General features: G+C 41.9%; 1 protein-coding gene and 1 long non-coding RNA gene across 4 annotated transcripts in view; one reads left to right on the plus strand and one right to left on the minus strand.

Annotated features, from left to right (window-relative positions):
* The window catches only part of LOC114231982 (uncharacterized), a 158,699-nt gene that overhangs the window by 72,994 nt on the left and 68,045 nt on the right, over positions 1-17,660 (minus strand). The window contains exon 1 of one of the 3 annotated variants that reach the window (XR_008556127.1): positions 2,549-2,560. The exons of the other annotated variants lie outside the window; for them this stretch is intronic. This is a non-coding gene — a long non-coding RNA (uncharacterized LOC114231982). Of the gene's footprint in view, positions 1-2,548; positions 2,561-17,660 lie in introns of those variants that run through there. 3 annotated transcript variants of the gene reach the window in all.
* LOC103287429 (aromatase) overlaps positions 3,968-17,660 on the plus strand; it is a 30,238-nt gene continuing 16,545 nt past the window's right edge. The window contains exons 1-3 of the mRNA XM_008143146.3: positions 3,968-4,072; positions 4,394-4,576; positions 10,035-10,185. Of these exons, the coding sequence (XP_008141368.2) occupies positions 4,432-4,576; positions 10,035-10,185 (296 nt within the window). The 5' untranslated portion in view covers positions 3,968-4,072; positions 4,394-4,431. The remainder of the gene's footprint in view (positions 4,073-4,393; positions 4,577-10,034; positions 10,186-17,660) is intronic.

Below are 17,660 nucleotides of genomic sequence, written 5' to 3' on the forward strand. Positions count from 1 at the left end.
TGTCCTACCAAACAGAAAACCAATACACAAGGAGAAGATAATCTTTTTTCTGAGGTCTATAAAGCTTATTCCTTTAAAGGGAGTCTTTCTGAATAGCCTAGGAATGAACATAAATGATTAAAAAGTCCCTGAATAGGGCTGCTGCTCTCCCCACCCCTTTGATGCTGAGAGGGGGAGCAGGGTAATTGACGGAGGTCCAGGCTGGGGGTGAGCCCCCGCTCCACAGCTCTCCTGGAGGCTCCCACCTGGAGTTCCTGCAGCTCTCCCTCACCCTGGACCAAAGCTGCTCTGCTATTAAGGGGCATCTGTAGCCCAGTCCAGGGTCGCACCTCCCAGCCCTGCTGTTTGGCTTCCCTATGGCTCTGAATCCTCCCCACTGTGGCCACATGGCTGCCATGTGGCCGGGACCACCTTCCTGTAGCTTGTGTCTTGCCTCATGTCCTTTTCTTTGGGGGCCCACTACCAACTTTTTGTTTTCTGTCCCAGAAACCTTTCTGTCTCTCAGCACCAGCTCAGAATCTCTTAGACTGTGGGGTCTTGAAGGTGCATGGAGAAGCAACCCTTAGATGGAAGCCACTACATCTCCCTGCTCCCTTCATCTGGCCTCTTGCCTTCTCTGACCTTCCCCGTCCCTCTCTCTGTCTTACTTTCCCACCACCTGCCCAAGGTGGGAACTTGAAGGGGCCACACTGTGCCCTGGTTGGGCTTTGCCCCCATGGTGACCCCTGTGGCTCTGTGGGTGCTGGTCTGAGGCAGAGCTGGTCACTGCTTGACCCTTCTTTGCCCCTAAGTCTTTCCTCCCACCCCCCGCATTCTTGTTACCGTGACCAATGTAGCCAGCCCTTTCCTGTTCACCTGGAAGGCAGAGTTCACGAAGCAGTGAAGGTTCAGATGTCACTGACAAGGGCTTGTCTTATCTGCCTTCTTCCAATTCAGGATTCAAAAGATAAGTGGGGACTTGGGAAGCTCCCAGTGCCTGGCAGAGGTCCAGGAATGTGGCCCTGCTCCTTTCACCCCAGGGGCTTGCTCTGGGACCCTCTCTCCTTTTCCATCTCCCAGTGGCATGTGAAAGCCCCTTTCCTGGCAGGGCCATGTTGAAAGTGCCCTCAGAGCAGGCATTGTGAGCATGGCCGGTATCCAACTGGGATGAGCAGCTGGGGTGCTAGGCCTCTGCAGTCTAGGACCCAGAGGTGTGGGCTTCCCTGACCAGCCTCAAATGCCTCCCCCAATCCTCTCTGCTTCTCCCTCTGAACCCCTTGGTCCCGATCAAAGCCATTTAAAGTGGGTAGCACAGTGCCTGGTACAGTGCAGACCCTCAATAAACATTTGCTAAACAGATGAAAGAATTAAGCCCCCAAAAATAAATAAATAAAAAGTCCCTGAATATAGGGACCGAATGAATCCCATTATAGGCAACAAAATGGCATGATTAAAAGCATGGACTCTGGCCCCGCCGGTGTGACTCAGTGGTTGAGCATCTACCTATGAACCAGGAGGTTGATTCTGGTCAGGGCATATGCCAGGGTTGCTGGCTCAGTCCTCAGTAGGGGCATGCAGGAAGCAGCTGATCAATGATTCTCATCGCTGATGTTTCTATCTCTCTCTCTCTCCCTTCATGAAATAAAAAAAATATATCTATTCTTTAAAAAAAAAAAAAAAAAGAGCATGGGCTCTAGAGACAGACTCTATGAACTCCAATCCCAGTTCTGCCACAAACAAATTGGGTGCCCTAGGACTATGCCTCAGTTTCATCACCTGTAAAATGGAGATCCTCACACTTGGCTCTTATGACTTCAGTGAGGATGAATGGCTTGATATTTGTAAAGTGCCTGACATATAGCAAAATGCTTTGTTAGCATAAAAAAAAAAATTCTCACCCTGCCCTGGCTGGGTAGCTAAATTGGTTAGAGCATAGTCCTGATACACCAAGGTTACAGGTTCGATCTCTGATCAGGGCACATACAAGAGGCAACCAATGAATAACTGAAACAACAAATTGGTGTCTCTCTCTCTCTCTCTCTTTCTCTCTCTCTCTCTCTCTCTCTCTCTCTCTCTCTCTCTCTCTCTCTCTCTCTTTCCCTCCCCTTCTCTATCTAAAAGATCAATTTAAAAAATCTTAGCCTGTCAGGTCTTTAAATGGTACTTTGAGTCATCTTGATGAACTTTTTAGGAAGATGAGAAACCGAGCTTCTTAGCCCCACTAAACGTTTAGACATCAAGGCAATCCTCACCTCACACAAAAATGTGGGATTGTAAAAGTGACACCACACAAGCTGAAACTGCGCCAAATCAAAACCAAGAGAGAAAAATCACTGCTGTGACCTTCCACATTTTTGTTAAAACAGTAAAAACTCTTACTGTAGGCTTTTAATATATAGGAAAATGAAAAAAAATAGTAAAACTAATATTTAATACACTGTAATTTAAAACATTAGAAACACTGCAATTCTTTCTGTGTTTTCTTTCTTTGTTTAAAAAGCACACATATCAAGAGTATTTGAACAGGTCATGCCTTCTTTGTATAACTTAGGATACCAAGGGAGCATACCTTGGTGAATTGTCATACTCCTTTATAAATTTGCATCAGCTCCCAATATTTTATCCCTTGTGTTTTCAATGTTGTGAAATATCTCAGAGTTCCTTTAATGTGAAGTTTTCTGCCAGCATCATTTCCTCTGTGACATCATCCTCCTTTTTGTCACAATCACTTTCTCCACTTACACTTTTAACACTGGTTTCAGGTTTCATCAATATGACTAGAAACCTGGAGGGTCCTGCTATTAGAAAGTCACAGGAGCTTACTCAGAATATCAAATTCCATTCTGGAAATTAAAAACCAAAAACTCAACCTGTGCAAATCAGCGCCTACTCATTAACAAAGGAACCAGATAATTACAGAAACATTGCTGAATTCCAGTCTCAACTTTACACACACACACACACACACACACACACACACACACACACATTAACTTTTCAATACATGTACAGGTATTTTTAGTGTCTTGCACTTAACTGTTAATGATTATTTAAAAAGTGGGAAAATAGACTGAATCAAGCAATTGAAAGTAGTTGCTAGAAATGGGTCTTTGGTTGGATGATTAAGATCTCATATGGGTCTTGGGAGAATTATAAGTACACAGTCTTTAAGAATGTGATGAGAGGTCTAGCTTCTTTCCCCCTAAAAAGGGCAGATGAGCAGATACAGCATTTTATGCAGCATTTCAGGGAGTTCACAGAGTCCCCGAAATCCAATTAGAAGCCCTGGCTAAGAATCTAGCACCTTATTACTAGATAAAACCCAGCCAAAATCTGTTTCAGAGCCATTACAAGTCCTGGAAACTTCAGGCACTTTCTAAGGGAAGGTAAACCCTGCAATAGTCATCAGCCCCTGGGAAACCGCATTGAATGGTTGCTCTTTCCTCTCCCTACAAATCTATTCAATCTAGGTATCTTCAACAAATCAGCATCTCCGAAACTCTCTCTTGAGAGTATAGATATTAGGAAACCTTACTGTAAAGACAGGCTCAACATTATGTTGTTGAAAAACAGAACCAGCAAATCAAACTGAAAATCGACTTGCACAGGTTAGCTGCTGTGAGGAGCAAGGTTGCTGAGTGTCACCTGAGCCTATCGCAGGTGGCATTCTGCTCTGTCCTTTCTTCTCTTCCTCCTTCCAATTCCTGTTCTTTCTCCTCTTCTTTATTCTTCCTCTCCCATTCTTCTTTCCTATTACCTCGGACATTGGCCCCCACAGGCATTGCTTAATTCAGCCTGTGATGCAAAAGGTTTTAAGCCTCACTTGTCCTGAGTGAGTCAACTTGAATTCAATAGACAATCTAATGGGGGGGCTCTGAGAATGCCTCACTGAGGACAAAGAAACACATTCTTGCTAGAGAAGCTTATTCTTTGGGGAAAGCAATTTTGAGCAAGGAAGGGTGTGGGGGATTGCTTTATAAAAAAAAAAAAAAGTGATTTGGCTGCAAGGGGAAAAGATTGCCTACACAAAATCTGCTGATGAAGTCACAGAATGACTCCACCTCTGGAATGAGCTTCATTTTCTTGTATTTTGGTAAGAAATTTGGCTCTCGATTGGGAATTCAGTCACTCTATCCACTCAAGGGCAAAATGATAAGGTTCTATCAGACCAAGCGTCTAAATGAACCTGAGACTCTATCAAGGTCAGAAATGCTGCATGTCAAGCCAAAAGATCTCTCTTGGGCTTGCTTGTTTTGACTTGTACCCACAAGTCAAATTTGTCTTGTCTAAGTGTCCAATCACGCTATAAAACAAAGTGCAGCTCTCTACAATACAGCATCTTCTCAAGGGACAGGAGTCCTAGCTATACCTCTTGGGGGATTCTCTAATTTTTCGGCCCCTTTGATTTCCACAGGACTTTAACTTGCCTCTATTGAGATAGAGGAAAAGAGTATGATTTTGGAAATGCTGAACCCAGTGCATTATAACATTACCAACGTAGTGCCCGAAGCTGTTCCTGTTGCCACCATGCCCATCCTGCTGCTCACTGGCTTTCTTTTTTTGGTCTGGAATCATGAGGACACATCTTCAATCCCAGGTAAGTCATCATTTAGTTTTGTATCTAAGATTATTTACTTGGGTTTTTGGTCCATGAGGGTAAAGAAAATTTTGTAAAAGACACAGAGCAAACCTGGGGAGATGGCTGAATCCCACTGCAACATTAGCAAATGAAGACTCAGGTGAAAAATTGTATATCAATTATCTGTACATTTTAAATGAAAGTATTTTAAAATATATTAGATAACACCTTCTACTCTGTGGTTATCTCTGGTAAGGCAGACTTGGCACAAACCCTAAGTTTGAGACTGGAAGGAGCAAGGTAAAAATTCAGGGGTTTTTTGTTGTTTATTTGTTGGATTCAAATTCATACCAATTTTGCTCTGAAGGTGGAAAAGTCTCTGGAATACCTTCTGTACTCCTTTCCTTCGCCTTCCCACTCTGCCTCATCCAGGCCTTCTCCCTGCTTTCCCTTAACCCTCCTTCTTCATTTTCTTTTGTTCTTAAGGGGAGGGGGTGATAATGGTGCCACCATAAGGACTGGATGAGACCTGGGCAGTTGGAAGAATGGGGACCACTACAATTTCCTTTGAACATCACACCCTGATAGATTCTTCAACAAGATCTGTGGGTCAATCAAAAGTAGAGTATAATATAAATAACCAGATAAATTCACTAGGAACCCCCAGCACTCCACCACCATCAGGTTAATTTAGAATGAATCAGAAATACAGACTAGTTCCTTAGTTTTCAGTGAAAATTCCTTGTGGCAGGCATCTGCCCCAATCCCATAAGCTATACAGTAAGGCTATATTTCAGGAGCATAGTCATTACACACTTCCAAGCGTGGGTGTGCCTCAACACAGAGTAATTTAGAGCCGGAGTACGGGGCCGGTGCAAAGTGCCCTGTGTCTGGATTCTTTAAGAATTTCCAGAGAACTGCCTGTCTCTCTATCTAATTCAGCCTGGTACTTTAGGTTACTTTGATGCCCAATTTAACAAAACATTTAATTTTGTTCTCTACTCCCTGATGGGGTCTGAGGGAATATTCTTCCATGGTCTTTAACTTGAAATCCTTTCTCACTGAACTTTTTCTTTCCCAGTGGGCTCCCAGGTCAGATTCCAGGAATAGTGGAGGTGAAGTAGGTGCATTTTAAACTAGTCCCCCCCTCCCACACACACACAGATGTTTATGCTGCAGGTGGTGGTAGAACTCACTCAGTCAGCCCCATGAGTGAGGAGGTCAGTCCAGGGGGCAAGCATGAGAACTGGCATCCCTGGAGCTATGGGTCAGGAGCCTCAGTGGCCGCCCATTCTGCTCCCTGCTGTGGGCCGGGGACACCATGCTGCCATATACTGACAGGTCACATAGTGCTGTGGCTCTCAGCCACACATGAAGAGGGGCCCCCATGCTGATATTTGAAAAAAAAAAATCTCCCCAAGTGATTTTTCCTGAGCAGCTAGGGTTGAGAGCCACCGATATAAGCCCAACACCTTCATTTGACAGGAGATACTGAGCCCCAAGAGGCGATCTGCCTTGCCCAGCAAACTGTTTTGACAAAAATGAGAAACCATGAAGTTCAACCTCCCCATCTTACAGGTGAGAGAGAAATGGCCTGTCCGGTGCCCAGCTGCATGGAAAGTGAAAGTGCATGTATGGTGGGGCAACCAGAAGCCCTACTTCCCACGTGGCTGCTCATTTTGCTAGTCAGGGATCTTCTAGGTCCAGGCTTTCCCTTTGAAAATGTGATGTCTGCTCAGAATCCTCTGTGGCACAGACTCTGAGATCCCATGTTCCTTGTTAGGGTAGGAAAAGTGAGGAAATTGGCTTTGCTGGGGTAGTTCCAACCAATACTTCTAAACTCCTTTGGCCAGTTCCCTCTCATCACTGGTCTCTGGGTTCTCAATTTTACAGGTTTGGGAAAGCTCAGAGTCAGCGAAAGCCAAAGGAGCTTAAGAAGGTGCAATGATGCAAAGCCCTTAAGTTTAAGTTATAGTTTACAACAAAGCAACTTCATACCCATTTTCTCTTGTGATCCTCATAGCACTCTGGTGGGGTGGGTGTATTTCTGCCTATTTTGCAGATAAAAACCTGAAACTAAAAGAGGGTAGATATTGCATGTCTACTAAGCGATGAAACTTGGACTCAAATCTAAGCTTCTTCAACCCACATGTACTGACTGTCCCTGCTATATCAGGCTCTGGGAGGTGAGGGAGACATGGGGGTATAGAGATGATGCACAGACAGGTGACTCCATGCCAGGGAGAGCTATGAGAGTCTGGGTGAGGAATTAGGAGCTCTAGAAGCTTCGGTTCTGGTGAAATGCTAAGAGTTCGCTGATCTCTGTGCAGGATTCACAGTTCCTGGCACCTGGCAGCTCTTCCCCGAAAACACACAGCCATTTCCCAACCTTGCACATGGGTCTTCTCCCCCAGAGCCTCTCAGGTCCCCACAGGGAACCCGAGGGAAAGGACACAGCAATATATTCTCTTTTCTCCTCTAAGAAAATATTTTATGGAATAGAGCACAAATAAACATGTCATCATGCTCCAGGACAAAAAACAGAATGTCAGCAGACTCTCCAAAAACGTCTCTTGTGTCTTTTCAATCATACCTTCTCTCCCCGCAGCGGTAAATGTGCTTCTGTTAGGTAACAATTATTCCCTGCTTTTTTACAGTTTTACCACCTAATTTCACATCCCCAAACAATATGTAGTTTAGTGCTGCCTGATTTTAAATGTTTTAGCAATGGGATCCTATATTACTTGCTCTCCTATCTTGCTTCTTTTGCTCAATTTTATACTTGTAAGATTCATCCTCGTGGTGGCCAGCAGCTGTAGTTCATATGGACTGTAGTTATACAAACATCTTATATTTAATTGCTGTTTCTACTGTTGAAAGGCATTTGGGGTGTCTTCAGTTTGGGGATTATTGTGAATAGTGCTGCTATGAACATCCGTGTGTGCAGGTTTCTCTAGGGTGTATACCTTTCACATAACAGTGTGAAATACCTTTCACATAACAGCTTCTTCATTAGATAGCAGGAAAGAGGCCCAGTTGTTGGCTTCACAAAGGCTGTCTCCATACTAAATTGCAGTCAAGCATTTATTGCTCCTCTTAGGGTGAAAACGGCTCCTGCATCTGTTGCATGCCTAGATAAGCATCTCCAAAACCGAGAAGCAGAGAGCAGCTTAATATGTGGCTGCAACCAGAGTATTTCCCTAAAGTCCTACTGAAGTTTCTCCCCTCCTAGAGCATTCTTCTCTCTGGCTGGAAGGTGTAAGATATGTGTGTAAATGAAAGGATCATATTGTGTTATAATTGCTTGATTTTGCACTTTTTCTTTACATACTCTCTCCTCCTGCCCGGAATTCTGCTGGGGACCTACTTACACTTATCATCCCATCTCTAATCCCTAATTTGGAGCTAGTGTTTATACCTAGTTGGGTTTCAGTAAGTTTTTGTTGGATGAATTAAGCTGACATATGAATGATCACTAAGGACCCAACACTCTAATCCTCTTCTGGTTAGAACACTCGTGTTTCCAACCTAAGTAAAGTTCATTGCCGTCTCCCTTTTGAGTAGACACAACTCTGCACTGTCATCTTTTATATTTGAATGGTGGCTCCCAAACTTTTTGATAAAAAATGAAAAGTGCAGCCTTTGTTTCTCATGAGCCTAGGACATTGAGGAAGCAAATGTTGAATAAATCTACTTCCAAATAGCCAGATGTTTGACCTCTTTTGGAATAAATGTATTTGATACAATGATATTTTTCTACTTTTATAAAAATATAAGTGCAACCTAAAATACTCTAAAAAAGAATGACATGTAAAAGTTTATTTTCTATATTATATATACATCTAATTAATTTTAAAAATTCATTCAGAAAACATTTATGGATCATGTATAATGTTTCAAGTTGTAACTATCCAATAAAGTATTTTGTTATTATGCATATATCAATTGATAGAAGGTTAGTATATCTCATGACATTTTTAAGGACATACATATTCAATTAAACTTGCTTATTTAAAACTTTTTAAAAACTTAATGAAATTATTTTATATAAAGTCAGTTATCTACTTAGAATATAGTATTATTAGTATAAAAGATTAAGAACCCTTTGAAAATGTTTTTCTTCTATAGATGTGAACAAAGTTCTTCATGTTAAAAAAAAAAAAGCAGCTAACAGTCTTGCCCACATTAATGCAACTCTTGCATAATTAAGAACTTTGTTTGCCAAATTTGGAACTAACCATTTATTTTAGATTACTCAAGAAAAAGCTTAGATTATCTAGATTATTATTACACAACTACTGCCCAAAAAGTGAGAGTACTGCCTTACACAGTTGTGCATGTTTTGCTTTATAACTAGTTCATTAACAGAATGGAATTAAAGGAAAAGATTTAGAAAACTAATACTTTATACATAAATTCCTAAAATCTTTTCAAAAAGCCTTTGTCTAACTTTTCACCATCACTGGTAAATTCAAGCTACCAAGTTTGATATCTGATATAAGCAACAGAAAATTCCATAGTTGTTCACTGAATTCCTGTCTTCAAAATTCTGCCTTTGTCTGCCCTGGAGGGGTAGCTCAGTTGGTTGGAGCATCTTCCCAGTCAAGGCATATATAAGAATCAACCAATTTATACATGAATGCATAAATATATGGAACAATAAATCAGTATTTCTCTCTCTCTCTCCTTTCATCTTTCTCTAGAATCAATAAATTAATTTTTAAAAATTCTGTCTTTGTCTGCATAAGCAAAGGATGAAAGTGGCTGAGTAAAACCACATCGAAGGACTAAAACTCTGGTCTAAAAACTGATCAGAATCACTGCCTACTTCAAGTTTTAGCTTTATTTTGCCTAATGAGATTTAGCTTAAGATTCTTTTCTTAAACTGAGTCCTTTTTGAAGGATGAATATTATTTGTTTGGACATTACCTTTGCAGACCATGTTTTTCTTAGTTTAAAAGATTACACCATAAAATTTTTTTATAAAAGTTTATATCAAAACTACAACCTAATTCTGATCCACCCATTAGGTCAACTGGGGGATTTAAACCAAAAGTTTTCAGACAAAACTAGGCAGTCAAACAGATCTGTCAGTTTGTCACTTTCCCTGGTGACTATGCTTATAACTGACAGACTGATTAACTTGTATTTGAAACTCACTGACACCATTTAACATGGCAAGAAAACAGTAGACATATGCCCTAGTTCATTCTGAATGAAATGATTGAGACCAAATGGAACTAGTATGGTGTGGACAATGAATCAATGAATTCCTTTTTACTCGTGGAGGGGTAAAGAAATTCTAGTTAAGCTTACTGGGTTTTGTGTGTTTTTATTTTTATTTTTAGCGATTCACAGATATACATCAGGAGATGTGAAAAAACACTTAGGTATAAAAAGAACAAGAACAGCAGTAGAAAAGCAGCCTCTTTTTGGTGTAACTGGAATGCTGACTGTGACTTGATGGTTTTCCTAGGTCCTGGCTATTGCATGGGAATTGGGCCTCTCATCTCCCACTTCAGGTTCCTGTGGATGGGGATTGGCAGTGCCTGCAACTACTACAACAAGATGTACGGAGAGTTCATGAGAGTCTGGGTATGTGGAGAGGAAACACTCATTATCAGCAAGTAAGTATATTAATAATCAGAGACCCATTTTTAAAGTCAAATCTGGGCTTTTTCCTATTCAAAAAACTAACTTACTTATTTTGATATCTTGCCATCTTTGTTCCTGAGGCTATGTTTTTATTAGTTCAGTGAAAGTGAGATATTCCTAGGTAAAAGAATCTAACATTGCAAACAAGTGGAACAAACAATGAATGGGCTTTGCCTGAAGCCAGCACTACATAGATAAAGAACTCTGGAAAGCTGGGAAAGTATTCACAATCTCTCTAATCAGTGAATGTGGAGAATATAGATGGTCTGGTTTCAGCTAAACATACTTTAGAGAGAGGCATTATCTTTTCTGCTTTCCTAAGCATTCCTGAGACAAAAATCTGACATTACCAGTTTGCTAGTGTGTTTCTAATACCAAGCTACTGGGCACCGCTAGAAGGGTAGACAGTAGATAAAGAAGCCATCCATCTGACGCTATGCTATTTATGACTGCATGCCAGTGTCCCAGCTGAGTGACCTTATTAAATAAAGCAGGAACACTATTGCCTATTAGAAGAAATGATGCCTCCCCCCACTGTTATATTTTCTAGATAACTTCAGCAGATTGAATTCACTCCAGGATTTATCAAATATGCATTGATTGTATAGAATTAGCTTTGTGAAATACCCGTTTTCTTATTTAGTAACTAGAGGCCCAGTGCACAAATTCATGCATAAGGTGGGTCCCTTGGGGTGGGCTGTGAGGCTGGGGGCATGAGTTGGGGCCCAGCTGGTGCCCCTAGCCTCGCAGCCCTGCAGCCCTGCCTGGAACCTCGCCTTGGCCTGGTGCCGCCCATTCACCTGCTCCACCATCCCGCAGCGGTCCCAGTCTTTTACTGACTTATTGTCGGGGCCCATTGGGGCTGGCAGTACCTCCACTGAAGCGCAGCATCACCAACGTCCGCCATGTTCCATGCTACCCCCTGGTGGTCAGCTCATGTCATAGCGAGCGTTCGAACTCCCAGTTGAATTCCGGGTCAAGGAGAGAATTTGCATATTAAGCTATTATTATATAGAATCATAGAAAGTGGAGAATGTCAGAAAGAGCATATTTGACTAGACTTCCAGCTATCTTTACTAGATTTTTAGCAGCTTTGCCAACACTGTCTCATTAATGAATTTTTATATTTATAATCCTTAATGGGGCTTTACCCACAAACCAAGGCTGGCCAGGGTCTTTTACTGATTTATTAGAATGATTTGTTTAGATACATAGACTATCACCCATAAGTAAAGTGAAGCATTTCTGCAAACTACATTGATTTTTTTTTCAGGCCAATATTACATATATCATTTCATAAAACACCATATTATCCTCAAAGCCCAATTCTCTGAACCAAATACCTGAAAGAAGGAAGTGAGGGAGAAAAATGTCTTATCCTTTCAAATATTTTTAACTATTTTAATGTTATTTTTGACCAATCTAACACCTCACTTTTTGCCTCGGTTTTTTCTGTTCCTTCAGTTTGGCGATGTTGCACTTTTAAGGCAGACCATGCTTACACAACTGATGTAAACAGATGGAAATGTCACTTCATTCGGTTCACTGTGAAACCACTCTAACGTAGTGGTTCTCACAGAGTGGTCCCTCAGCCAGCAGCATCAACATACCTGGGAACTTATTAGAAATGCACATTCTTGGGCCCCAACCTGACCCACTAAATAGGAATGCCTGGGGTGGGCCCACTGATGTGTTTTCAGAAGCTCTCCAGGTGGCTGGAGGCACACTCAAGTTTGAGAAGCACCCTCTCAGGGCTAGACCGTGCTTACTCTTAGATTTCACTCTCTTGAGCTATTGAACTGGTCAGCCAAATGTGAGTGAATTTGATATGTTCTCATTTTAAAAATCAGTATTTTACTCACTTTTGCAACTGACTGCAGTCTCCAAATGTTCTGGGACTGATGACATTTAGACGTGGGGATTGGACATCCCCAGCACAGCAAGCTGTCATCCCCCCTCAAGTCAGCATCTGCGTTCCTTGTCACCTATTCCCACACCCCGCCCCCCCCCCGCCCCCCCCCCTCCCCACAGACAGGTGCAGTGACCCACAGGATATTCATCCAAAAGGTTATCTGCCCACAGCTCAGGATCTGGAGCAGTGGTTCTCACCCATGCTGCACATTAAAGTCACTCAGAGAGCTTTAGAAACCCCAATGTTCAGGCACCAGCAGTGTTTAGAGCTCTCCAGGTGATTCCAATGTGCTGAGGAGCTTGAGAGGGAAGAGGAGGTAAGAAGTTTCCAGAGCAGGGAGCCTTTCCCTGGGGCTTGAGGAACAACTAAGTGGAGTTGGAATGGTTTTGTCTTATTGTGTTACCCTTAGGTCTAGCTCAGGTGGTGGTCGTATTACACTAGAATTGGAGTGAAGAATGACGCATGGAGAAAGGAGCAGGGAACCAGAATAGAAATCACTCTTAGATCCTGGATGCTTACATCACCAGATAAATTCCCTGGAAGCCAAAGCCACTTCCTGAAGTGGGATCCTCATTACAGTGAGGGGTGGGTGGCATCCAGCCACTCTGCTGTCTTAATTAGAAAAGTCACCTTAGCCACCTAACCAAATCAGGCGCTGATTCACGCTGGAGATGTGGACACAACCCATCCTGCCCTTTCCCCCAGCTCTTCCAGTTCTTTCTTTGTCCTGTCCTCACAGGCTTTTCACTGGTTGGAGTCTTTGTGTTCTTTTTAATTGCCTCTGAGCCACTCAATTTTGTTAAGGGCCTACCCCGCCCCCGACAGGAATAGGACATGTTTGTCCCTATCTCCTTTCCCTGCCTGTTCTTCAGGTCCCTTCCAGGACTACCTGTACCTCTTGAAAAGACCCCATTGGACCTCAGAAAGCTTTTTATTTTTATATGAATAGTTTGCCAGATCTTTTTTCTTTTGAAAAGTTTGAGATCTATAGTCATTATAACTGTGTAGAGATTATGGCTCAACTTTTCTAAACAGTTTAGTTCTGAAGTGGTAAGGGTGCAGAACTTCAGGGCAGGAACAGGGGCGGGGGTGGGGCTGGGGGCTGGGCAGGCATGAGTGTTGCTGGGATGTGGCCTGAGCAACTCCAGGCTTTGGGGGAAGGCCCATCTAATCATCTGTACATAAAGTATGCACAATTCTCTAATCGGGTATGTGCTAAATCAATGAGGATCTACAGAAGTTGTGCATGACGCTATATGTCATACATAAATTATTTTTGTCATAAATACAAAAAAAAATTGTGGATAGCATCCATAAAGCAGAATTAGCAATGGACATGCTAATTAGGGTCATATTTACATATATATTACCAATTAACATAGCAATTAGGGTTATAGTACATGTTTTAGGAAATTTATTCATTTACTGTTTTTTTTAAATCCTCACCCGAGGATATGTTTTCTTTTTATTTATTTTAGAGAGAGAGGAAGGGAGAGGGAGAGAGAAACATCTATCTGTTGCCTCCTGTACTCGCCCCAAACAACTGGGGATTGAACCTGCAACCTGGGTATGTGCCCTGACCAGGAATCAAACCTGTGACCTTTTGCTGTACAGGGCAACGCTCCAACCAACTAAGCCACACTAGCCAGGACATACTCATTTATTCTTTAAACATATAATTATTGAGAATTTACCATTCTCAATACTAAACACTGGATGATCCTAAGTTATCATAGTCATTATTGGTTCTCCATTTATTTATTAAATAAATATTTACTGAGAAGTTACTATGTTCTCTGGATATCATAAACAAATCAGCCAAATTCCTACTGTCATAGAGAAATACATTGTTCTATTGTTAATATACTAACAATGAAGAAGTAAAATGTATAGTATATCAGTAGGGTAACCAACCATCTCAGTTTGCCTGGAACTATGGGGTTTCCTAGGATGTGGGATTTTTAATGCTGAAACTGGGACAATCTCAGGCAAACTAGGATAGTTGCTCACAAAGTTAATAGGTAGATATATATGCTACACAGAAAATTAAAATAAAGTAGGGAAATGGGGAGGGTCTGTTGTAGGGTTGGGAGCACAATTGTAAATAAGTGGTCAAGGCAGACCTCATTGAGAAATAGCATTTAAATAAAGACCTAAAGAAAGTGAGGGATAAAGCCATGCAGAAACCTAGAGGTAAAACATTCCAGACAGAAGGAACAGCAAATGCAAAGGCACTGAGGTAAGAGCCTGTCTGAAACATTTAAGGAATAAGAAGGATAACAATATGGCTAGTGGAAGAGTAGTGGAGATGGGGTTACAGAGGGAATAAGATAGCAAAATCTTGTTGGGCCTTGCAGGCCATTATAACAACTCTGGCTGGTACCCTGAGTGGGAAGTAGAACCATTAAGGAGTTAAAGCAGAAGAGTGACATATCTGACTTATTCATGTTTCAGCAGACTCATTCTGGCTTCTCTGTTAGGAAAAGATGGTGAGGGGACAAGGGATGGGTACAAAGAGAGAAATTAGTTGAAAAATGGTGGTAGCTTGTCCAGGTGAGAGCAGTGAGGTAATAAGATGATGAGATAAAATTCTGGATATATTTTGAAGGCAAAACCAATAGGTGCTAACAGACCGGATATTGGGTGTGAGAGTCAAGGTGATGCCACAGTTTGTGCCTGAACACCTGCAAGAATGAAGATACTGACTTATGTGAGATAGGTGAGACAAGTTTGGGATGGGGAGAAATCTGCTTTGATTCCATTTCAGACATTTTGACTTGACAGGTCTTGTAGACGTCTAAGTGGGATGTTGAGAAGCAAGGTCTAAGCCTTCTGACTGTCAACAAAACCTCACTGTTACCAATCCAATGCCAGCAGGAGTCCCTAGTCTGTGGTATGGTGAAAGGAGTAATTTTATTCAGATAAACAGTTTGCAAACCACGAAAAGGCAGCCTCCAATGGAAACTGAAAATGTGCACCTCCGAAGCAAATGGGAGGCTCACGTATATAAAGTGCCCACCTGGGACCCTGATTGATCCATTTTATGCAAATGAGAAATCCAAATTTACATCATTTGATTGTTCTAAATAGCACTGTCCTGAATGGTTGGATTAGCACATCTTGATTGGTCTTAGGGAGCTGCTTTCATTGGTTGGGAAAGATACAAATGAGGACATAAAGACCTCAAGAAAGTGAGGGAGAAAGCCATGCAGCTCTGATTGGACAGGGCAGGTCTAAGTCCATTGGTCAAAATATGATTCTAGTAACTCCTTTATAAGGTTTGGCTCAGTGAGCAGAACACAGTGCAGGGAGGTTGGCAGCTCAGTCTGTGGCTTTTCCCTGATATGTAGTGTGCATGTAAACAATGGCTGCTAGGTTCTGATTATGAATTTGGGCACAGTTAACCACAAGGAGTCCTTCTTGGCAGGTATATTCCTTCCTGTGGGCTACAAGACCCGCCACCATAGTCAGAAACTAGCAAAGGAAGCTAGATAGAGAAAGGAAAACCAGGAGAGGATGGTGGTCTGAACACCAGGTGACAAACACATATCAGGGAAGAGGGGATGGCTAACCATAACATGTGAATACAGAGATCTGAGTGTTGCATTTAGCAATAGGAAGTTCACAGATAACCTCGACAAGAGCAAGGTGGGGACAAGAGAGTGGTGAAGGCAAAAGTCTGACTAGAGTAAAGAATGGGGGAAGAAGAATTGGAGGCAGCAGGTGAAATAAATTTCCCAAGCAGTTTGCCATAAAGTAGGAATTTCATCCACAGGAATAGGAGGAAAGGCTGAATACTTGGGCACAGATCATGATGGTTGGAGCTTGCAGAGATTCCAGTTGCTTGTTTTCTCAGTAAAATTGGAAATAAAGTCTTTAACTGAGAGTGAGGGGGGAGGAAGTGGAACATTTGAAGAGAGAGGAGGCAGGATACAACAGTCATCTGAAAGAGTGAGTGAGGGAGTGAATGGACTAGGGAAATGTAGTAGACTTGCTAGCTGCACTAAGGGCTCACTTAAATGTAACTGAGACCTGTTAGCAGTGTGTGGGTGGGGGTGGGGCTGGGGATGGAGGTGGGAGGCAGTTCCCAGTGCCATTCAACTGCCACGTGCAAAGCACAGAGTAAGCAAAGAACTGGGTTTAGCCAGGGTTGTGGTTTTACCAAACAACTATGGCAAAGTAAGGAGAGGGTCAAGGGAATTGAGGATGCATGAAAGAGAGTGATTTTAATGATTGATAATAAAATATTTTTCAAACTTTCTATTGAGAACATGTTCAAATGAACAGGAAAGTTAAAAGAGTAGTCCTCCCCTGCCCTCCCCATGACACTGGTCTTTGGAAGAGACCAGGTCAGTTGTCTTGTAGGCTGTCCCACATTCTGAATTTCTCACATTGTTTCACTGTGGTGTCATTGCACATATTTTTCTATTCCCTGCATTTCTTATAAATTGAAAATTAGGTCTAAATGCTTAATTAGATTCAGGGTAAACATTTTTGTAATAATAGTTCCTTGGTAATACAGGCATTTCATACTGCTTCATATCAAGAGTCAAGGAAAGGTTGTCCCACTATTAATGATACTAAATGTAATCACTTGGTTAGGGTGATTACAGTCTGATCTCTTGCAGTGACCCCAGTACTTAAGCTGGGTAAGTGAGGATATTAGAAGGGCAAAGGACAGTGAAAAGGTGATAGACCGATGGAGCATAAACTTCAGGCACAGAATAGGTCTAGACAAGGCAAGTATTTCCAAATGTTGGGGACCAATTATTCCATTAATTGTCTCCTCCATATTTCTAGTGCTCATTACTCTTGAACTTGGCCATAGACGTGTGGGTGCTTTAAACTCAGAACACTTACCACTTAAGTTGAATAAACAGTAGGTTTGCTATCTTTGGAGATATCTTTTTACTTTAGTTATGTTTAAAGAACAGTGACTCCAGTTACCAGACAACTAACACTACCCTCTATCCCTCTGAGCTTGGGGACTCCCTCAGTCTCTCCTCAAGATGAGAAATTCTCACTTTCCCAACGTGTCAGTATAACATCTCCCTCAACTGGTGTTACAGTGTGCAAGCTCAGGCGGGGCGAGTTCTCTAATGTGCTACTGAGTGCTGGAGAGCTCTGGGCCTGGATCTTTCTTCCTCACCAACCTTCTCTTACTCATTTTTCCAATTTACTCTGGTTAGATAAAGCCAGCCTACTTTTGATAAAAGACCTAGTTGATAAAAAAAAAAAAAAAAAGACCTAGTTGAAATTGCTTGTCTGCCCGCCAGTCACACTTGGCTTGCTGTGTATCACTTCTGTCTTGACAGCTTCATCCTTTGCCAAGGCTGAGCCTGGGACTCAAAATAACTGAGATGTTGGTGCCCCCTAGCGGACACATTGATTTTAAAAGTTAGATCTTTATTAACTAACATTTCATTGCGTTTAAGTTTGGGGCTTCTTGTTTTCTTTTAAAAACAAACAAAACAAAACAACATTTTGATAAACGTGAGTTTTATTTATTTATTTTTAAATATATTTTTATTGATT

This window comes from Eptesicus fuscus, chromosome 5 (assembly GCF_027574615.1).
Source record: "Eptesicus fuscus isolate TK198812 chromosome 5, DD_ASM_mEF_20220401, whole genome shotgun sequence".
Lineage (NCBI taxonomy): Eukaryota > Metazoa > Chordata > Mammalia > Chiroptera > Vespertilionidae > Eptesicus > Eptesicus fuscus.